Source organism: Atractosteus spatula, chromosome 14, assembly GCF_055471065.1.
Source record: "Atractosteus spatula isolate fAtrSpa1 chromosome 14, fAtrSpa1.hap1, whole genome shotgun sequence".
In the NCBI taxonomy this organism is placed as follows: Eukaryota; Metazoa; Chordata; class Actinopteri; order Semionotiformes; family Lepisosteidae; genus Atractosteus; species Atractosteus spatula.
This window is the reverse complement of record NC_142719.1, coordinates 9,657,009-9,681,452: the sequence shown is the minus strand read 5'-3', so window position 1 is coordinate 9,681,452 and position 24,444 is coordinate 9,657,009. Positions and strand designations below refer to the sequence as shown.

The following is a 24,444-nucleotide window of genomic DNA, read 5'->3' as shown; positions in this document are numbered from 1 at the left end:
TTGGGGGAGCTGTCACCCTTGAGGAGCAATGCTCTGTGAAGCTGTTCAGAAAAGGTATTCTTAGCCACACTGATGTAGACTGATTAATAAGTCGTGGCTTAAAATATCTGAAGAAATCCCACTTGATGAAATATGTATGCAGGCAGCCATCATGGCCTCTCAAGTAAACACCAGGCACCCTCCATTTCCAAACACACACCAGCAGACACCCGATATTCATTTTCATTCACAAAAACGTACTGCACAAGTCTGGAGTTATACAACAGATTTTTTTTGGTCATTTTGTTTACACATGCGCGGGTCTAGAATCAGGGAATTCACGTGTGAGTCGCTTGCTGAGCAGGAAACCCTGTTGAGGAGCAGTGATTGGAAATACTGGGACCCCACCAGAGTTCTTCCAGTCAAAACCTTTCGCTTGGTGTTGAACTTCTAAGGAAAACTACTTTTCTTAACTGTTACTGTATGTCACAGTCCTCCAAAGCATATCTCAGACAAACAAAGGTGCTTTATACTCATTATCAACTAAATTCATATAAAGCACCCATCTGCTACATTTCAAAACTCACAGGCAAACGTGTTATTATGCCATCTGGGTAACACCTCACATTTAAAATTAGATGCAGGACCTGAAACATTAACATTTTCTTTAACCCATTTGAAAAGCAATACAGCACACCACATGATGTCTATACACTGTAATGTACAGTATACTATATTGTATTATAAATGGTCATACAGTAAGTATGCTGAACTATCAACTGAGCTGTGTACCTATGCTATTTCACTATCAAGTCTTGGCTTGTGCCAGAGACCAGGAGGCCAGGATGTTTTGTGACAGTATGCTATCAGTTGTGTGTACCACCTTGTCGTTGCCCAACATTATGTCAGAGATCCCCATCCATCTCAGTCTTAATATAATTTAAAGAAGTGTGGTCTTCAAAGCAAAGAAAAGCTGTTTAGATCAAAAACACAGATTGCTGGCAGGTTTGGGGAGTGTGGGTGGGTAGGGGGGGTCTTTGGCAGGGTCTGGAAACACTACAACAGTGCTAAGTTGGTTTTTATTTTGGGAGGGGTTTAATTGAGGATAAATAAAAAAAAGAGTAATTCCCAGTTGTTAACCCACTCACATTAATAACTGCAACACCGAACTCCGTGTTAAAATAAACACAGTGGTGGATGACAGCTTATCCGGAGGCACGAGCCACTTGTAAATAAGCAGAGAAAAAACACACACAACCACCAGAGACCTCAGCCTGAGACCTTGTGCCTGGTACAAGATGGTTTATGACTCTAATTAAAGACTCACATCCATTTCCTGACATCTTCTGTTAATTTCAAACGAAAACAAGTTAATTAACAACTCTGCCAGTTCTCTGTAGACACACCAGTGGATGTGGATGCCAAAGCTTTTAAATTACAACGGCTCAAAAAAACATAAAAACACAAGACAACACAAATAAAGCTTTCAGACTGCACTCACATGTGCTTTTCTTGGCTGTATGATAAAACTCCCTCTGTCCTTCAGAACTGAAGAAGGAAGGAATGGCAGTAGGAAGACATCATCTGGATGAAGCTTTAAACCAAAATCTTGACCACAATTGATCATTAAAAATTAAGACACCTTCAGACTGGTGTAAATGCTTGGCCAACAATCATAAGGAAGAATGCAAAGGGCAAGCCTGAATCAGGCATCCACCTTACCTCTGTGACCCCCAATCACGTCAGCCTCTGTAGTGGCTGCATCTCGGTGCACAGATGTTGGTTCAGCCAAGTGCCATGTTCTCAAAATTCTTTAGGTTTGTCATGACAGATATAAAATAAGCAATTGATTTTGTTATAGTATCAAAGCTCTCAATATATAGATGCAATATAAACATACTGCTCTACTTTTGTTATAGACGACTAGCAAAACCTTGTGTTTTGACACGACCCTGACAGCAAAACAGGAATCAGATGATGAAAAAAAAATCTATATACCTTATATTCTATCCTATAATAATATCTCATGCTATTCTGTCCTTGTTTCTGGTTCTGTGTGGCTTATCATGCTTTGCGGGAAGCAGGTGGGATTTCTAAACTCCTTTCCACCAAGCATTATGGGAGAGGGTCTGTTAAAAATCTGCTAGATATCCACCAACTTCAAGCTTTGTCTGAAACCTGTCAGTGTAAAACGCTCTGCTGCTGCCCTGCTCCACCTTCGTGGTGTTAATGCAACAAACCTCTGAAGGACACCACACTTTGCTGTCCCAGCACTTTGCCTGTCCTAATCTTTGTCTCCCACCATTATCCCAAGCATAGCTTTGTGGATTCATCAAAGAAGTATGGTTTTTCTGCAACAGTTGTGGGGGCGCATAACAATCAAAGTGAAACAAAAAAAAAACAACAGAGAGAATAGCTATGGCGCAAAACTCGAAGGGACATAAAAAGTAGCAAATTAAAAAGGGGGAAAGAAATCAAACAGCATAATCCATGGCTTTAAGGCTCCAGTGAAGGTTTATGAAACATACAAAGAAATCATAGACGCTTAAGAGCAAGTGGGTGTTTTGAATCCGATGCAATATGCAAGGTGCCTAGCAGGCGCCAATTTGGTAATGGGAGTACGAACATTTGATTTTCTTCCAAGAAAAATAGAAAGAAAATAAAAATAAAAGCAACTTCACAAGCACTCCATTCACTAGCACTGCAGTTTGCCTGAAGGAAACATGGACTATGAACCTGACAAATGAAGAAGAGGAACCTTGTTGGCTTCTAGTTGAGATTTTCTGGACAGGACTTGCTGTCCAATGCTTACTTGCAAAATGGTTTAAAGATTTAGCCATCAGACATTATGCTTCATTGCCTAGGCAGTCCATAGATACAAACCTCACTGAGAATCTGCAGGTCCCTACAGAATCTGGCAGTTTTTTGAGGAGCCTTCATTTCATTTCCCAAGCAGGAATGGACTGCAATCTCACAAAATATTTAAATGAGCTGCTGTCCTAAGTGTGTCAAAGCACAGCACCACAAATTATTAGCTGCATCCACAATATGCCAGTCCCGTGCAACGTTCTAAACAAGCAAGCAGTACTTCTCTAACTGTGGACAGTTTTTTACTTGAATGCCACCTCAGTAGATACTCAGGGAGTATTTTTCTGAGAAAAAAATGCACTGATCCCAGAGAAATACCCTTTTTCAGAGGCCAAACTACTAACAATATTTTTAATAATCAGTGCTTGCTCTCAGAAGGCTGTCATTCTTCATGTTGCAATTCCTGTTAGTTTCCTGCACATAAGACTAAGAACAGGGTACAGTATGAAGGCAAAAGGTGTTTTCCTTTATTCTGGTAAAAATTGTTTTTTTTTTATTTCACCTCAATGAAATTTTTAATTATGGAATTAATTCCCACAGTTCCATTTTCCTCTAGCAATTTAATTGCAATTTTTTATTAGCATCTCCGGATTCTCAAATACTAAAGGTAATAATAATGATTAAACACATAACAATGCTTTCTGAATTATTCCTCCATTCTTCAGGCTTACTGATACGTCTTTGAACCTTGTTTGTCACCGACTTCTGAACTCAATTTCAAGTGAAACTATAGTCTGGATCACATCAAAACTTAAACCTATTCAATTCTGCAAATTATAATAATGGTATGTGATGAACACGTTCAATGGATAGAAAACAGAACTCTCTGATACAGAGTCAAACATTACTTATTCCTGCTTTCATTTTAAGTTGAGCTCTTCCCAAGGTACAGTACGTGTGGGTACCAGCAGACTATTACGAAGAGTTGTGGACACAGAAAAGTCTGTGATGACTGAGATACTATATATCTGTAAGTTCTCAGAAAGAGAATATCTTTGCCAGTGCAACACAAGGATTTCAAACTCCTTGCTTACAGTTTTGAGGGCTACAGTATGCTTGATGCAAAAAAGTCCCAGAATATTCCTACAAGCTCTGATAATCTTGCAAGAGAATCCTCCATGCTTTTAACAAGTGGAAGGCTCTGTTTAAGTGGCATGATGAAATTAAAATGCATTTAACAGGGATTCATAGCAAAATCAATAAGCAATACCATTCAGCACAGAGGCGATCAATTTTACATTAAAGGAGAGGGAAGGAAAAGCTCTCTCAATCTTTACTAATTAAATGGGCATAGGGTTTCTACCAGGATATGAAGATGAGATAGGCTGCATTCCTAATTACAGCACTGGCATCCCACCAATTCACAGAGAAGGCCAGAAAACTTCCTCAAAAATCAGGGCCTGTCACTGGATCCACAGGTGGGATGATTCCTAGTTCACTTACTGCTGATCTTGCTTCTACCCTCCTACTCTTCCAAGACTTGTTGTAATTAGACTGCAGTCAGAAAAACAGCATTCACTGAGTTCTTCCAAGAGTACCATCATACGATTCATAAATCCTTGAAAGGTACTGACAAATTCCACCAACAGGACTGCTTCGGCCTCAACAAAGAAAGACCCGAAATTAGAAATAGAATAGAAATTAGAAGCAGGGCACAATCAGGACTGAAAACAGGTGACCTTTCTTTTCTCACACATTCCTGGACATCACCTGCTACCATGTGACATCCAGCAGTATTCTCAATGTGCCCCCTGACACACTAGCAGTCACATGGCAGTATTCTTAATGTACCTCTGACAAAGGTTACAGATTATGTTTTATATGTAAGGTTAATTTTACTCTAGGTACTGTATATCACTTACAGCTCAATGGTAATGATGCCCTTGATGAAGCCACAAAAAAGTCTGGAAATAAATATCATCTCATTTTATTCCTCATCCAACACAGTGAACAATGCACTGGTATAAAACAAAATCATACTGTATATTACTTTGAAATATCTGGAAAAATTCACAAGATATTCTAAAAAGAACTTTTTTCCCCCATTTGAAAAGATTTAGTTTTTAAATAATTTGTCTCCTACTGAAAATTACTATTACAATTATATACTTGACATCACTCTAAGGATATTGGTAGAGTGTGATCCTTACGGGTTGCAGGATGATGCAGTACATGAATATGTAAATAGTATAAAGAGTAGTAGATTGAGGGGCAGTTGGTTAGGCAGTTACTGAGTTAGTGTTGTAAGAGTCAAAGAGCACTGTGTTAATAAAGTACACGTTCATCACTGAAAAGCTGTGTGGTTAACGACCGCCGATAAGAACACAAATAAAGAACATAACAATCACTAGTGGCATTTATTGAAACATTTCAAACAGTAGAGACAACTTCATACAGAGCCACATTTTCCCAATACACATACAGCAAGATTGGCACCTATGAGTAGATTATAAATGTGGATCTGGCAAATCTGGAAACAGCTTTGTTCCTCTGATTAACCCTTCCAAGCAGAATACTTCTTTTAAAAGACCCTGGGCTGGTCATTTAGGCTGTTCTGCTACTCCCACCTCACAAAAGTTACCGTACCATTACAGCATACTGTCATGTGGTTTAACACAAATAGAAAGTTCCACAGTTTCAGGATTCTTTTTCAGTTGATGACACATACTGTATTCTGTGATTAAATTCAAACAACCAACTCACCTGGCTTTCAGCCATGACTCTTACGATGTCAATCTGATGTTAGCTGCCATGCTGGAGAAACTGATCTGTTAAATAATTAAAGTCAGCAACACATCAGCTAGAGGCGAGTTATGTTACAGTGCCTGATAACAAGAGCCATTTCCAGTCATTCTACAACAGAATGACTGTTAAAGCAAATTAGCCTAAATACAGCTGACTGTAACTAATATACCAAATGTACACAATCCAGATGTGGTCCTCTCAAAAAAAGAAGAGGACAGAAGTTTGTACATATATATGTGTGCACCAGTAATATGGGATACTGTCCTGTAAAGGCTACTGCCTATACTGGCCACTAAACCAAGGCCCTGCTTCCATCCACTCAATAAAAATGCCATAATACAGTTTGTATGTTTATTGTCTAAGCTCAATACCTTGGCTGAATTCCAAGCATGTTTTCTCAGTCTATCCTACTTAAATTTTGCCCCTCCGTTTAAGTGGTGAATTTATTTGATACGTCTCCATTGAATTCCACCTGCTCCATGCAACAGAATCATGATCTCCGTTTAGTTCAGCCCTTGCACTCCCTTCAAATGCTGATCGATATCCGTGCATCTGTGCTGTAGAAGGGATCTTAAGGGGCTGTTTTCAGTCTCTTCCTTTTCATCCTTTTTTTTTACTTCCACATTGCATATCCTTTTACATCTTCTGTTGGATTCCCTGTTCTGCCTTTGGACGTGCTAGATGTCTTCAGCTATGGCAGGTCAAGAAGAGATTTATCAAAGCTTATCTTCAGGAATTATGTGGGGCAAGTGAATTAGCATTATTCAAATGCATCGGAGGGACTGATTTAAGCAGAGTATTCCTGTACAGTATATCCATTTCCTCTCACACAGTCTGTGGAAATCTTTCCAGGGGCTACAGGAACAGTTTGTTAACATCATCAGTAATAATATAAACAGAAACAGCAGCAGACAGTAATACATGGCACTGATAATCAGACATGATACAACTCAAAAAAGTAATTTCCTGATATAAGCTTTTAAGCTTTAATTCTTTCATGGCAAGCCCAGAAAGAACCACCAGAAAAGGATGACAAACTTATTTTTGGGAGGCATTTATGGGCCAGGTACCCTGATGCATTTGTAGATTTAATTGCAGAAATCCTATTTAGAAAACTGGGATGTGAACTTAGTCACTTGTGCCTAAGAGTGTAGTATAAAATGTCACGTTCAATGAGAACATTTTTAAAAGCAGCTAAAAAGGGATGCTGTCAAAATACCTTTTATCAGACAATAACAAATGCAAACAAATCTGTCACAAACGTGTCTCTCTAATCAGAGATGCACTTGAAAGTTAACAGGTTTCTAGGTGGAAAAAACAACTTTCTAGGTGGAAAGGAATTCAAATACTAGCTGAAAATTGTGAAGCTCAGTTTGGTGTCAGATGTGTCATATTATCAGACAGATAGGTCAGGTGGAACTGGAAAAGGTTGTCTGATAGGAAAAACAATAATACAATTACTGGGAAAAGCTAAAACCTTTCATTCCTCATTTGGAGATTAGAGTGATTGATCAGAGTGCAATGCAAGGCAAAAGGCTTAATCACTGTTATCTACAGGGTGGAGTTCAGGATAGAGGATAAGGTATGCATTCACAGATCTATTTCCTATTTTATGTACCAAGTGGACAAAGTGGACAAAGTGGATGAAGCAGTTCTTACAGAAACTTGGCGATCCTCTAGGAAAAAGCTAGATGAGTTCCTTGAATGAAATAAGCTACTATCAGCCAAGCAAGGTGTACTGCAAGGCCTTTCTTATGTTTGTCTATAACATCTAAAGCAGATGGCAAAAAAAAAATTCCCCCATATTATCATTACTCAAAGTTGATGAAAAATGAACTACAGCACAAAATAATCCACTGAATATTACCAATCCGAGGAATAATAGATCATATGTTTTTCATTTTTGCAGAGACCTTTATAAGCTTGCAGTACCAATATCATTAGTCTCCCGTGTCACATGAGAAAGAAGTTTCCTAGTGGCATTCTTAGTTAATGAAATCACCTCTACCCTGTCTAGCAAAGAGTATTTTGGTATTTGACAGTTTTGTAATAATATGTCACTACAAATGCTAGGAGATGTTCATGAGTAACTGCTGTTTATAACTTATGTTATAAGTTACTCTTGTTTTTAAGTTACTTATAACAAGACCCCAGTTTTATATGTCATCTGAAGGGCAGAAGATATAAATTTTATGTACAGCAACTTGCACACAGTAGCCCACAGTGAGTCTATGATAGAATCAAGGAAGGAACTAGGAACAACACTGACACTCTCCCATTCTCTTTATTTGTCATGTTACATCCTACCTTGTTCCATCTCTGCTAGGTAAGAGTGCTCTATTCAGTATTCTTGACCATTGTATCACCTGCAGTGGTGGAATCACAGCAGATACAAAAGCACTGAACCAATACTAAATCGCATCTGATGAGAAAATAGAACCTGCATGCCGGGTTTTAACTGCGGCAGAGCAGCCTTCCTGCCAGGCTACTGTACGTGTGTTTCAGAACTTACAAAAGAAATGCGTCTATATAATAGAACGAAACTTGACCTGGGAGCGCGCTGACAACAGATTTGACAAAAGCAGCCATGATCTGTTCATATGATAGCTCAAGTATGGAAAAGTAAATGATTCAATAAACACAAATTCAACTTTTGTCAAACTGCTGACAGCAATTAAGAGATTTCCATGTCAGATGTCAACCAAGAACAGAACTCTGTAGTACATTCCAATAATATATTGTGGAAAATATCCTGTATTTTATATTTGAATATAAATACAAAAAAGCTGAAGCTGTAGCTATTGCAGTTGCTTTTATACAGCACTCTGTGTAATTATATACAATATACTGTACTTTACTACAGTGTTGACTGTAGCTCTTATTACAGTAGTACAGTAGGTGCAAGTAAAATACAGCTATAAATGCACAATTTACTATTAGCATTTTTGAAATGCTAACAAGTACATTACTAATTATAGCTGTGAAGAAACAGTATTTTTTTTGCTGATACAATAGCCTTAATATTCTATTTTCTCTGGCTCCTGTAAAAGTTTTGCAATCTAATGTACAAGCAATATGACCTAGCTGTGATCAGCAGGGATTTCTCATTTCAATGCAAAACGAGAGGTAATGGGACTCTTTAAAGAAAGAGAAAAAAATCCTTTCAGTGATTCATGCCCTGGAGTGAAAGGGCTTTTCTCTCGTTCTGCTCCAGTTAATGTGGAGAATGGGAGGAGAGCTCCCTAGTTTCTAATATAATTACCATGCTGACCAGCCGGATAAAAGGCCAATTAGAGGGGATGCACAGCCACATTAGTAGCGCATCCATAGAAGTTAGCCAGGTCGGGTTCACTTATAGAAGCTATGAAGATGTGCTTGCTCTTTACTGTCAGCTAAAACCAACACCATCTATCAGTCTTTCTTTCTGGGTTTGTTAATACAAATCCAGGTTTACAAGTTACGAATCTTAAACACCAGGTTATTTCCATGACCAACTCTCAAACACTTTAGAGTGTGCCCCTCTACACTCTAATTTTATTTTAGGCTCTTTGTGTTGTTTGTAAAAACCCAATTACTTTCCCAAATACCACAAACTAATTCTCATTACTAGTGTCTAGAACCTGTTCCCCCTCATTATGGGAAATTCCAGCAATTGTTTGTGAAATTATTTTTTGGGGGGGGGGGTACATTATTTATTTATATTTCCTCATTATTGATATTTTCTAAGGATTAGAACATTGTTTTGCTCCTTAGGTTCATAATAATTTATTATATTAATTTCCAAAGCAGAAGGACTCCCAAACTTTCGCAGTTCTACTTGAAAACAAGGCCTCAGGTCACAAGAGGATATTTCAGGCTATTTCCCAAGTTCATAATGATGGAGCAGACCAGATGATATTGGATTACAGAGGCCTAAGTAATAACATAAGTCATTCAGGGCTGTAATTGAACTCCATAAACTTGATGTGCTATAATGGTTGTGAAATAGTGTTGCACTGGGGAAAGTCAACCTCCTGCATCTGCAGTTGGTAAATGCTGAAAGCATTAGAAATAGACAAAGGACAGCCAAATTACTTTGGAGAGGAGACTTATGGTTTTATAAACCATTTAGCTCACCCTTATATAACTTCTTTAAGACTAATGCAGGGAATGTTAAAATAAAATAGATTATGTTTGACTTGTATGGTACACGCATTACAGACATTAAAAAGCATCTAACAGGTCTTGCTCTATGCATTGTCTAATTCCATGTACATAATAGAGCAGTGTTCAGAATAAAGTTTTATGATTACTTTTAACAAACTTCATTGAAGTCTAACAATGGAGAAAGCCAGCATTTTTTTAGTGTGCATAATATGCATAAATTGACACATAGAATCTACTGATATCTGTCCCAGCAACACAGTGAATTTGAGGATGGTACAGGTTTTACCTCTATACTGCATAGTGGTGATCCTCAAGTCTCTTGGGACCTACTGTAAATACTGAGATGGAAAAAATTCCTAGCCTGCACAGCCTAACACTGCAATCTTCAAATTAGTGATTTTGCAAGTTAGATGAGTACAATAGTAGTTTTAAGAACTCTTAAGAAATGGGAAAGTCGTCAATGGAAAGAATTGGAGGAGGCACAGTATATACCCCTCCCAAACAGCTGCCCAGCTGTCCTGTGTCAATGCTGGACCAGTCTGGCACTTTCACTCAGTAACACAGCAGCATTGACCTTCACTGAGGTGCCATAATACACAGGCCTGTTGGAAAACACCTCATGATGTGAGATAAGAGATTATTTTGTACTTGCTCAGACAACATAGACAAGCCAGGTGAAAGACAATGGGCACTTTATGTTTGGGGTTCTTTCAAGGCTGATGCTGTGTTGCCCATTAACAAATGATGGATTCAGAGGATTTCTAAGTAAACGGTTCAGTGTTCTCCATTCAAAATTACATATATGTCCTGAGTGAAAAGAATCATGTTCTTAAAGTACACAAAATAATTCATCCACGGCATCACCTACTGTATGTTTGTGCCATAGTTGTCAATATTTTGTACACATTCGGCCCATAACAGCATTTATAATTGTAGGACTTGCTCCCCCTTGCCTCTCATATTGAATGGTTTCTCAGTAGTTCACCATTTTCTCTGCTTTGTTATCTGGCTTTCTAATAAACTAGTTCGCTAAAACTTGCTCCTGGAAACCCTTCTGTGACTTGAACAGGAGGAAGTGTGATGAGGGAAGGAGGTGTGTGAATTCACAAGCTTACTGATGGGCTAGTGTTACACTGTGTCACGTTAAAAGACTTCCACGTACAGACCCAGGCTCCAGGGAGATGTCTTTTAAGAAACTGCTTCTTCACTTCAAAAAAGGAAGATGCAATCATGAGTATGTTACTGCAGCTTTTTCAAAACTCCTAGCTTTGAATCAAGCTTTTCTTAAAACATTCCAAAAAGAATTACAGAAAGTTTAGAGCAGAATTTGAGCTTACAGAACCCCCCACCAGCACCATTGATCCTATCAATGTAATAGCAGCCGAGGAGTGACAGCAATCTGGAAAGGTACAAACTAATGGACATATCTTTAAAAGCAGAAGGGACATAATGTTAATAACAATGTTCAGCATTAACGAATGATGTTCTAGAGCTGGTATGGCACCGAGAGTGACAGTAACACTTCCCTCCTTCCTGTCTTTGTCACCGAGTTGAGTGTCAGGAACCCAGAGAGAAAAATATGAGCAGAAGAGCGATAATATAATCTCCCAGAGCACACATGGGAGGATGTAGAAGCCATTGGAATGGCACTAACATACTGTACAATGCAAAAACAAATCAGAATCCCCACCAGATTCCGGCCCTGAATGCACTTCTCAACACCTTAGCCTCTTCCCACAGTTATAGTTAGCAGCACTAATATGAGCTGAATTGACCTCCAAAGAGTGAAGGCACCTCTGCAAAGCTGCTCATCCTGTGACAGAGAGCATCAGGCAAGCTCTGGGCTATGAGGAAGTGCTTTCATTATGGCCTCAGGCTAGGCTTGAGTGAGACAGCTGCCTGCAGACGCACAATTATCTCTATTTCCCAGGTTCGGATTGTTTGTTTTGAGCCAACCTCCATGGAAACCTGTGGTGGCCTAACCCTTAAGGCGTGTCCACCGTCTGTCCTGCCATTCAGTTTCCCCACTCCCTAACTGCTTTCTAACTGCTGTGTGGTTACCAAGTGCAAACCGGCCTTTCAAAATCACCAACCAGCCGAAACTAGGCCAATTGTAAGCCTATTGTGCTGTTTTAAAGAATCTTTTTTGGTTTGTTTTTCTGTGTCCAAGCCCATAAGGCTCTCGGCTGTAATCTGCTCTTGGTAAGGAGCAGATGCAGGCTGGTTATTAACCTGAGAGCACCTTGTAAGAGTCTTTTTCGTGGTTACATCTCCTATGTCACCTTAATGGACCGACCTCAGACAGTAGAGAGAGGGGCTGCACTACAATGAGGTATCAACCTGCTCTAGGAAATCCATGTTTTAGCCATCTTCTCCATATCCAATACATGAAGCTCTGAATATGCAATTTAATCATTATATGACCTATTCCACATGTCACATGTCTGTACCTCAGTGAGTTTGCAATGCTAATGTATCAGAAAATAACGTGCTTTAGAAACGGTTCAGAAAGCTGAAAGCAAGGAAGTGTAACTGAGAAGAATACTCACATGTGACAAAAGCCTCAGTGACTGCATTTTCAAAGTAGTGCACTAATAATAGAGCAATAATGTAACTAATAATAGTTACATTTCAATGTGTCCTGGTGCAAGTGTTATTTTGGGTCCACTACGTACTGTATGTTTTATTCATTGTGGGTCAAGGTGGCGTCCCTCACTTACAGTATATTTCTAAGAGGAATGTCCCCTTTTGCTCTGCCACTCATGCCTGTGTTGTCTGGGCCTGGGTGGAAGGGTGGTATCTGCAGTGCTTTCAGTACATCCAGATATTGAGATCAAACTGGAGTTAAGTGATATTTTCACTGCTTTTATAGGCACTAAAATAATAAGAATTACATATTACATGGATTGTTTTAGAATAAAGGATGCTTTATATAGGAGGGGATTCAATTTTCTCACCACTGAATTACCGCATTCACTGGGGTGATGCACAACAGCTATTATAAGCCAACAGTCCCACTACACAGCAGATCAGGTAGAGAAGTGGGAAACAGCTTCATAAATTAAATTTTAATAGAGACTGTTAGGTAGGCTTGAATGTGCAAACTAAGTGTTGAATTTAGCTAGGACATCAGGTAGTCGGGATGTATTACCTCATCCGAAATACAGCACTTCCATCAACCACTGGCAGCAGCAACCATGTACTGACCAGGCCCAAACTTCCTTAGCAAACAAGAGAATCATTTACTACAGATACTGAAGTGTAACAGAGGCTGCAAAGTGTTTAGAGAGCGCTAGCACTTTTTTTTAAAAAAAAGGTCAGATCTGCCAGCAAATTATGTGTGATTTATTCTTATTATTATTCACACAGAATAAGCCATGTCGCACATAAAACCTTTTCTTCCTAATAGAAGCCAGCCTAAGCACCAGGAAACCCAAAGTGCACTACAAGGAAAGTTTTGAAGGGATAATCGAATCATTTAACTCATAAGAATGCAGGGATTTTGCTTTTTTTCTGGCTCAAATGTATGTGTTTGAAGATGTTGGACTTTGATCCACCACGCTTCTGCTGAAGTGAACTCAGACCTCTCAACGGGATTTCTTTTCCCTTTCTTCTTATTTTTCTTTTGTGGGTGTGTGTGTGCCTGTCAGTCCAGATTTGCTTGCTTATCATGTGCAGTCACTATCAGTAAACCATTTTCAGAAAACAGACATCAGGGCTGGGGGCCAATCAAGGAAGAAGGAGATCAGACCAGTGTAAGCTGCTCAACCAGTCTGAATATTGCCGATTAGACATTTGTTAACTTAATTTTTTTGCTTAAGATAGTAGTTTCTCCTGTTCTAGCCTAGCGCACAGGTTTCTCTTTCTTTAAATGGGAAGTTAGCCATTACCTTACTTCAGCTTTCTGAGATATGTAAAACTCATTTGTGATGGCTTATTCTGAATTTTCATCTTTCCAGACTTTGAAGTTGCCGATGGATTTTGTCAAACGCCTTGCATTTCAGTTCTGAATGAAAGTATACACGTTCATCTTAAGAGTTAAAATCATTTTTCAGCATTTCTAAAAAGAAAAAAACGACTTGCATTCAGAAGCAACGGCATACCATTTTCACACATTTTAGATGTCAGAGAGCAATTATGATTCATGTAATATCTCAAATATAACATATTAAAATGATATAGACCCCCCAAAAAATAAAAGATTAATCCTCAATATATTGGAAAATGGTCACAGTTCTATAAAGAGCACATAAAGCTGAAAGCAGGTGTTTCACTGCAGTGTCAAAGCCTTAGATATTTGGCATTATTCTTCTCCCATTCCATGCTTTCTCTCTTTGAGCAGAAAAGACTTCTACTGTGAACTTGTACTAAAATACTGGCTCGGTTAGTGCCAACCCACCCAGTATAAATGAAGTCACAATCTGAAAGTAACCTTCTTTTCCTCAGTCTCAACTTTACATCACAGTCTATAAAATCTAAGCAAGATGGGCCACATTGTCCCCAATGAGAAAACAGTCTTTCAAAAGGAGAGCCCTTCTCTAGGCATCAATAATAAAACATTCTTGATTCTACTGTCTTGAACCTTTACTGAAGATTTATTGAACTGACTTCTCTCAATGAATCCAGAATACAGACCAGCCCACCAATAAAAACTATTCAACAGATTGTACAGCTAAAGGCTTGAAATGACCAATGGAAAAAATGGGGTTAACTCCTGGAACTGCTATATCATTACAGAGGACTTTCACCCAGAAAGACGTGCTGGTACAAAAACAAATAAGGGCAGGCTCTATGAATTAGTCAATACGTGCATCAGTTCCCCACACCTAATGACTCTCACAACTTCCTTTTCATAATGGTGCTACAATTACTGTGCTAACAATAGCTCAGTAGATGTAAAGTGCTATATTAGAAAACCCCACAAGCTGCCCATGTGATCTGTATACCAGCGGGATTAGAGCTTTTTGAGTGTAATTGCAGGGCAAATAATCAGTGCAGCCTCAGCCTCAGTCAGTCAAGGACACAGGCACGTCAGATGGAACAAGCGTCATGTGACTGTTCCTTACTGGCACTTGACAGAAAATACTAGGCTTCCCAGTCTGCTGAAGAGCCGGGCTGCTTATCTTCAGCAAACTCTTCCTAAAGCACAATTTTTATACACAAACTGTACATGCCAAGGCTCCTCAAGGCATGACCTTTAGTCACCTGGAAGCTTTCTTTAGTCACAACAACATACAATGTTATGTATGGATTCTAGTTTTCTCATTCCAACTCCTGGCTCTGATCTTGCTCTATCTTGACTAGCCTTGCAGTGCTAGTGCTGATGGGGAGGGAGCTGGAGCTGGAGTTACAGAGAGCTGTTGCTGATGTAGCCAAAGCCTTATCATAGGTGGAGCTCCACTGTAGCTGTTTGATCTCAAATAGAAACTTAGAGGCAACAACTGTTGAAGGGTGTGAATGGGAATTATATTTTGTTCTGGTCTCTTGTTTACAAACTGTACTAAATCGCTATTTAATCACTACTTAATCACTATCAAAGAAATACAGACTTAAACACAAGAGTATTCCACTATTCCAACCTAGAGACATGAAAACATACTTTGCACTAAATGGGAAGATCTATACTGTGCTTCCCTGATGTAAAACTGGAAGGTGTGTCTGATTCATAATCCTGTCCTCCCCTCTGTCTCTCAGTCACCTGAAACTCACCATGTTCAGTGAAGGAGTACTCTCACAGTACTCTCAGCTGCTTTTGAAAATGGAATCTATAATGTTCTCATGTCATAACTGGCTACTCAAACTATTATTCTTTCAGGCCTCACCTATTCTTCAAGGGGCATGCATGGGAGGAAAAAAAAAATATTTGTTCCAATTCATTCTACTCATGCGTCAACTAACAGAAACCCAGTAATGGGCTGGCAGTAATATATAAAAAATAGAGAATCTGGGGAAAGCAGTCAGTCCTGCACAGCCCACTGGGAAAAACTGATACTTCGTCCAACTAATTAATTAAGCCAATTAGATAATCCATTAAACTGAACAATTAGATAACTGACTGGGAAGAAATTGTAGTCCCTATTAGCATACCTGGAGCTCGCAATGATTTGAGAACTGGCTGAAGCTTAAGACCCATGGCTAACACGCGTGAGAACAGACTGGTTTTGAGGAAGTGCCTTTAGAGTCTCCACTGTTGTGGGTGTGTGCGTAGTGTAGCAGCACTGCAGTCGTTGAGGCTTATTTCCTTCTTTTCTTAAAATCCTGTTTTCATTTTTTTCCCACATCTTCATGCCTTGAGTCTTAGGGGTATTAGGGGATTGCGCAAGAGGGCCATTGAGTGCATGGGTAAATCTCGCCCCATGAGTACAGCAGTCTTTACTAAACCCTTATTCAAGTTCTTTCTTACATACTGGGCCAGCATGTTCTTGTTATTTACAGTAGATTTCATAAGGGCTACCAGTGACATAGGAAATAGGTTTTGCTGAAATCTATTTCCACACTGGTCAACTACTGCTTGCTGTGGTTTCCATCAAAATGACCATGAAATTAAAATAATGATGTCATTTGCCACCATCATTCCTCTAAAGATCCTGTATGACTGCAAGCTGACACTTGCAAAGAGATCATCACATTCTTAGGAGGAAGCCATCATTCTTTACTGTACAACAGAGATGGGTAACTCCAGTACTCAAGTGTTGTTTCTGGTTTTTAATCCTTCACAGGACAGAACTAATGATCTGCTTCTGTACAGTACAGGATATAAACGATAACTGCTAGACAACTGGTCATTCATTTTTCATTCACACCAGACATTCCCAGACACCAGTCTCCAATTGTGCAAGTGCTTGGAACAGCAGCTTCATCACCCTGCAAATCACAACTATATACCCACTGAAGCTCAGCAGGATGAGACATAAATGGAGATCCCGGCTCTGTGGTCATTAAAAGTCCCAGGGTGTTTTTGCGAAAAGAGTTAGGGGTGTTACCCTGGCATCCTGGCAAATTATCCCCTGGCATTTACCAATCATGGCCTCCTAACAATTCCCATCTATGAATTGGCTACATTACTCTGCTCTCCTCCCCACTGATAGTTGGTGTGTGGTGAGTGTTCTGGCGCACTATGGCTGCAGTTGCATCATCCAGGTGGGTGCTGCACATTGGTGGTGGTGGAGGAGAGTCCCCACTAACTGTAAAGCACTTTGAGTGGAGTGTCCAGAAAAGCGCTATATAAGTGTAAGGCATTAAAATGCTGAGTATTTGTAATTACATGAGGATTGTTTTTACAAGTACAGTTCTTCACGTCTCATCAATGTCTAATCTTCATTGCATGAACTGATCTTCATTGCATATTATGTCTTAAGATTGTCAACATGAATAAAAATCTGTACATACTGGCAGGAGCCAAACATTTTTACTTCCATTTTCTACATACATTCTGTAAGAGCTAATTAATGACACGAGATCAGATTTACCCGGGTATCCTCTGGATAACCCGTTCATGCTTTCACATGGCAGAATGATACAGTACATTAACCTTCTTAACCCCCTAACCTGCAATGCTCAGCCTGTCACCTCACCCAGGTAGGAATGCTATTGGCATTTAAGGCAACTTGAAAAACATTCATGAGCTTTTCTGATTGTGCATTTGTACAGACAATTTCTGTCTTGCATTAAAAAAAGCATTGTAGATTTTTTTTTTGCAGCAGCTGTACAAAGGCATACATATTTTGATAGCCCGTCAAAACTGTACGTCATTAGAACGGTTACCAGTTCGATGTGATTTCTAAAACCTAATCAAAAGGAAAACATTTTAGACCACCGACTTCCAAAAGTATTCCTCCTTGCTTTAAGAAATTAATTCAAGCAAAATTGTGTTTCAAATTCGCACAACCTCCGCCGACGTGACGGTGACCTCTGGGAAAAATGAGTTTTATTTCCAGGGCATTAATCTCATTAACCCCACCCGCCCTTTGCCTCTCTTTGTCCACTCAAGTGTATAAACTTGAACTAGTTTGGTATACGAAGGAGCTCAACTGAACAAATGAGCTCATTCATGCACTTATGTGTATGGCATGTGCCGGACTCTGGGGAACCCAAAGCAAACACACAAAAGTATCAGATTTTTTCCAGCGTTCCAAGCCCACCCTTAAAGCGATAGTGGCCCTGCACTTCCCAGTGCAAGCCTCATTCATTACACGGTGTAACCTTAAGAAGCAAAAGTGCCTCCTTCTACATTTTTACAAACACCGCAAAGGTAAGGACATCCAGGTGTGTACCACTCCCAATCTTTTCCCGGAAAATAACATATTTTTTGTTTTTCATATCATATTGGTTTCTGCATAGAAGGACCCAGAGACTGATTCATCATAGCATATAGCACTTGAGCAATTTACCTATGAGGCAGGCATTCATTGACCGCTTTGGTGCATAAAGTCCTGGAGGGGTCAAAGTGTCGGGAGATTTTCGTTCCAGCTTTCCAGCATTCATTTCATTAATGAATTGAGTTAATCATTACCTTCACTGGACCCATTTAACATTTTTTCAAATTGTTCCCCACTTAAAGAGACTAAGAAATCCTGCTGGGTTCTGGCCATTAGGGAATGAGTGAGCGCATCTCACCAGTTTTTGAGCTTGTAATTTAATACCTTTTCAAACAAGAAGGAGATTTCTGATCATGCCAGGGAAACTTTGTGGTAAACATCATCCTACTCATGAGAACTTGCCCAAAGTATTTGGTGTGCAAGTGAGTGCACGAGTTAAAAAATAAAATGTAGCCTGAAGGGTTATATACTGTAGGGTTCCATAGAAATACAATTCCCAACAATAATATAGACAATTTAAAGGCAGGCACTGCCTTGTGCTTCCAATTTTTAATTGGTTTTGACTTGCAAAGCTTTGTTGTTTGATTATGATCATGTATTACTGTATTATTATAATGGTTTCAAATGTATGCATAGTTTATAATAGAAGCTATAAAGGTTTTTACAGTACTAGAGACTAGAGTTAACTCTAGCTTTTACACTTATTCACCTAGAAACCTTCAGACAAGAGACAAGATCAGATATGCAAAACTGCCCTTAGAATTACATAATTACTTTAACTCTTGACTTTTGTGGACATATGTGTCTCTTACTTTAAATTTTTAGGAAATACCTTTTAAACACCTGTGTATTTCTCCTTAGAAGCTGAAAATCACCCAGTCAGTCACTTAACCGCCATAACTTAAACCCCCCCACTGAGGTGACCTGGAATCCCTCGTTCAGAACACAGCACGATTCCACACAGGCAGCGAGCTAATGGCACAAACAGCCCAGCTGTGTGGTTGGATTCTGCTTAATTGGATCCTTTCAAGAACCAGTTTGATTAGGTTCTCCAATCAATATGTTACTAAAACCAAATGACCGTAAAAATAAAAAAAAACACCTCCTCTGTTACTTTTCTGTTTTTTACAGCCTTGTATTGTGGCAAAAGAAAAACACAGTACAGCCCGGTGGCTGATGTTAAATTGCCAGTGACTCCCTAAGATTGCCTGTGAATCCCTCAGACTCTGTCCATGTAGTTTTTTGTCTTTTCCTCGAAGGAAAACTCAGACCATGACTTGATATAAAACCAAAAAGAAACATTCAGACCACCTCCTAATTTAGTGAAATAAGAACAGATGTAAACAATGTGCTGGAAAATATTTTATGATGTGACACTTTGACTCCAATTACTCAAGACTAAAAGACCTATCTGTCTTCTAAGGTTTATGTACATATTGGGACACTAAAGGCAAAATGTTTTCATTGCTTCAGCATCCAGATAACATTTTATTTGGTGTGGTATTCTGAAGTAGTGTTCATTTAAAAAAATTATATAAGGCAAAGAAACAGACCAGGATCTACGTTTGCATATACCAAATATATTTTTGTCTTTTTAAAAAAACAAAGCTTTATGGTGTAAACTATACAACAATTTAGCACTAATTTATAGGTTGTGCATATCAGACAACAAACTTGCAGACTTGTTTTACTGTGGAGTGTAGATTTTTTTTTTGTCTGTGGCCATGCAAGATAAAGCACAAATAACTAGGGTGTGGAAAGCACACATTGCTTCAGGGAAATCAAAAATTTTGGAGAGCTGATCATTATCTCATTGTTTTTCATGTACAGAAGCAGTTTACTGTTTATGATGTGGAAATTGCGTAATATAGTGAAACCATAAGGGACTACCGAATAAAGTGCACATGAACTTTTTAAATTTCAGGTTTTGGGCTGCGAAACCCATCTGTCCAAAAAAATCATGTAAGGGAAGTTTTGATAACCCAGAAGGTCCAGAGAAATTGAAAGGTATTTAAGCATTGCACACAGAATTTATTCTGTTTTGTACCAGTTGATACTGTAGGGCTCTTGGGTTCACGTGGGTATGCGCCCTCGCCGCTGCCACCTCAGGTCGGCCCCCCCACCAATGGGGACTCGAACCCGGGCCTCTGGCGTCACGCAACAGGGACACAGCCAGTTGAGCTAAAGGGAAATCTCCCGTCAGCCCGGCAGCTGCAGTCCCTGCTATTCACAGGGAAGGGCGGGGATGTCACCACTCTGGTAAGCCAGCTCGAACAACCTGCAATGTCGGCCGTATGCGTTACAATACCCTAGCTCACAAGTCTTTTCATTTCACTGCAGTTTCTGAGAATAAAAAGTAACACCTGTCTCACTGTGGCTCCTCCTTACATCACCATTTTAACTGCTTTCCATAACATTCAGTATCTTTCTGCCATGTGGAATTACAGCCTACAATGGACACAACAAGAGCACCATGGTGGCGCAGTGGGTAGTATTGCTTCATCTCAGTGCTGGGACCCTGGGTTTCACTCCTGAAATGTTATCAAGGTGAAGTTTGTATATTTGCTCTGTGTTTGGATGTGTTTCCTCCCACAGTCCAAAAACATAAAGACATACTGGTAGGTTAACTGGCTTCTGGAAAACTTGGTCCTGGTGTGCATGTTTGTGTCTGTCTATCCCCTGCAATGGACTGGGGTTCTGCCAGAGGGGATCCTGCCTTGTGCCCATTACTGCCAATAAAGGCACCAGCTACCCTATGACCTTGTACTGGATAAAGAGATTAGAGAACTGATGGATGGGCTGACATAACGTGCACAACACAATGCCAAACACAAAAATGAGCTGACACAAAATATTAGCTTCCATCCTGCAGGGCTGATTTTCTCATACCCCTAACAAAGCACATATTGGACCAGTTTAGATGTATCCTATACCATATCTTACCAGCCTCTATCCATCTCCTTCCAAAATTCCTTAACAGTTCAAAAGGCAACAGCTCTGACCTTGACCCCCCACAGCAACCCAGCCAGCTGAGTGTACTTTTGTCAGGCTCTTGCTAGTGAGCTTTGCAAAGTTATGCTTTAACAAAAAAAAGCTCTTTTGTGCAGAGAAGAGTAAACAATTATCTCAGATCCACCACAAGCCAGCCTTGTGTAAAGTCATTAACAGTGCTGCAAGATCGCTCTGACAACCTAAAGCAGAGGATTATAGTGGAGGAATTCTGTACAGCTAATGAGGCGAGGCTTAGAGTGTTTAAAGTGAATTAAAAAATGAATAATGCAATTTTTATTCAGCAGTTGACAGCTTTAAGGGCAATTTTCTTTCTTATGACTTTGTTTTTTACCATTTTGGAGATAAAACCACTCATTTGGAATAGCTTCTTCCTCCAATACAATTCACTTTATTTTGAGCTCACTGATTGTACTTGCATGCTCTAAAGGAAATCATTTGTTAAAAGGACATGAGAAATCATGTTGTGGTGGTATACACAATTGTTTACTCTTTATACACTTCAGTGAAAAAATGGTTTCCTTAACCCCTTTATAATTCTAATTGCCAAGTGCTATAATTGTTTTCAGGCAGCACAGATTTAGAAAAACGGTAGTGGCTCCAGCCAAGTTGGTATAAAGGTTGCAAAAATACTACAGGGACTCACTAAAGGACGATGCTCTGTAGGGTACAGGGAAAGTGTTTTGTTTTAGGGTTTGTTTCAGTGCATATGTAACAGTGTTATCCTCAATTACATCCTTATCCTCATAATAACGAACGATTTCATATGGCATAGATTTTAAAAAATCATTCTTCATATTTCAGGAACAAGGAGGAGGAATAGAAAATTCAGAAAAGCAAAGAAGAAATTGTCTCTGGTGGTTCTCTTCCTCACTGAAAAACTAAAATACGTAACAAATGGAAACATGTCTAACCATTGGACAGAAGCCTAACAACGCTGTAGGTTTGAAAGCTGTAGTTCTGACCAGGAAACATTTTTTACTAAGTAATTTTGGATCACGTCTGTGCTAGACTAATTTATTCTCCCGCATCACATTATGACAGAGATGATGTTTTGGTAATTAATCTCTTGCTGCACCTATTTAGTACATATTATTAAGCAACAGACTACTCTGTATTATTATTTTCTTATGTTGGCTGCTTCGGGGCATTGTGGAATGACGAGGTGAATTTTAAACAAGTCCGTTTCACAATAATAAAGATACAGCTTATTAAGCACGCTTATAGTTCTGTGAAATCTGTGACCAAATAAAAAAAACACAGTACGTGAATTCCAACAAGAAGTAGAAAAACTATTTCAAGCTGTCATACTGGCAATCCAGAGAGGTACAGTATCAGCTGTAACATGTTCTCTAACAACACAGACACCAATAGTGGCCATTGTCATCTGCCTCACCAGCTATAAGCACATACTTATGCAAGAAGTGTTCACCTTCTGTCATTACTTGCATGGGGAAACATGTAAGAATTTTTCTGGGAGAAATTAGAAGCAACAGAGAGGTAGACATTAATAGAAACAATTAATAATACAGAAAACAGAACAACATTTTGTTGTCATAACATGATTAAAAACTGTACAATATTTAAATGATTAAACTCCCAAATACTGTACATACAGTACTGTATATACTGTACATTACTGCTAGAGACCAGAAACAGCCTGCAAAGAGAATTATAAAATACTAATTAGCTTTATGATCCCTTTTAAACATACTAGCTTTCTCAATTTTTTTAACAACTGCATTGGTCACTTTTTGAAAATCTCACTGTTCTCATGTTACACTGTCTGTGTTATTCTAGACATTATAATCTTATGTAAATAGTCCAGCATTAGCAACAGCAGGGGTCTGTAACAACTCTAAATGAGAGCCTTATGATCTGCCTACTATTCTACAGCTTTACTAAACTGCTAGAAAAACGCATACAAAATTATCAAAAAACAGAACGCATACCTCTCATATTCCTGGTTGTCTCTGTCACAACGTGAATCCTTGTGTTTTTCCCAGTCTTTACCATGCTTGCAGGTGGTGAGTGAGATGATATCTTTCCCATTGTGGATGTGATGTAAGGCATTCCTGGTGTCAGAGCCTATTCCAGTCAAGTATCTCTTGCCTTTGAACATCAGAAGGTACTTACGACGTGGGGGGACATTATTGCGGACCAGCCAGCCTCTCTCCCCACCTTTCTGGGGATGTTCTTTGGAAAACAAGGGTATGGACACATCAAACCCGGGCCTGAAGTGCTCCACATAGAAGCTGGCCTTGGCAAGAATTGCCTGGCCAATGTCAAAGCCTAAGTCCTCTGTATAGTTGGGCCAAGTGCCCGAGTACAAGTTAAATATGAGATGGTTGCGCCCATCCTTCCAGAGGTGGTATCCTCTGATCCTCTCGTTGACGTTGGGAACATACTGGGCTGAAAGCTGGTCTCTATCCAAAGTGTCAATATTCAAGACAAATAAGCAGGCCTCCTGTGGATTTGCAGTGTAGTACCTAGATTCCACTATAGAGGTAATGATTTTCTGGTAGCTTTCTGATACCCGGTCCCCTTTCTCTGGAGGATAGATGTAGACTTTGAAGCCATGAGTCTCGCAAATGGAGAAGTCAAAGCAGGTCTCCATTCGACAGCGGCTGTTCTTGTAGATGGTCGGCCAGGTCTCCCTCCTGGATCGGGGAGAGCCCTGATGGGGGCCACTGTCGTTCTGGAGGTCCTCCAGGTCAGCGTAGCCCAAGAGGAGATGTCTGTCCACCCACAGTGGCCATGGTCTGGTCTCCTCATTCTTCTTGCGGGACAGAAGCTTCAAGAGTCGGATCTGAACCCCCCCGAAGTAGAACACCAGGAGCCACGAGGCACAGAAGGCTATCAAAATGTATTTCTTCCGAGCCTGCATGGGTTTCTCCAGGGTGCTGGGCCCTCTGTAGCTCTAAGGATCTAAAAGGTTAATCCTTGGAAAGCTTCAACAAAGCTTGGCAAGGACAGGCAGCAGTGAGATATGGGTGAGACCCATAGCTGAAGCAATTCCAGTGATGTACACTTACAAATGGAGAGCCCAGATGTGCACCTCAGCTTCACTTTGTGGTATGTGTCTTCCCCCTCTGTCCCTCAATCCAGCATCTTCCAGAATGAAGCAGTCTCTGAAAGGCCTCATGATGCAGGGCTTTTCCCCTTGTAACCCCGAAACTGCAAGAGACAAAGCAAAAAGAAACCCTTATAATTTGCCAACTTCAACTGCCCGTGAGCCTGACTACAGGAGACCAGAAAAAAATCACTCCAACTCCAAGTAGAAAAAAGCTCCAAAAACTCCTTATGACTTAAGGCAGATGTCAAAATGTAACAGAACTGATTTTGCTTTGTTTTTTCTTTTCAAAGTACTCCTTGAAAT

General features: G+C 39.7%; 1 protein-coding gene across 4 annotated transcripts in view; it reads right to left on the bottom strand.

Annotated features, from left to right (window-relative positions):
- The window catches only part of ext1c (exostoses (multiple) 1c), a 109,249-nt gene that overhangs the window by 77,051 nt on the left and 7,754 nt on the right, over positions 1–24,444 (bottom strand). For all 4 annotated transcript variants that reach the window (XM_088932370.1, XM_088932373.1, XM_088932374.1 and 1 more), the window contains one exon: positions 23,018–24,242. In XM_088932370.1, coding sequence (XP_088788496.1) covers positions 23,018–23,952 — 935 coding nt within the window. In that variant the 5' untranslated portion in view covers positions 23,953–24,242. The remainder of the gene's footprint in view (positions 1–23,017; positions 24,243–24,444) is intronic.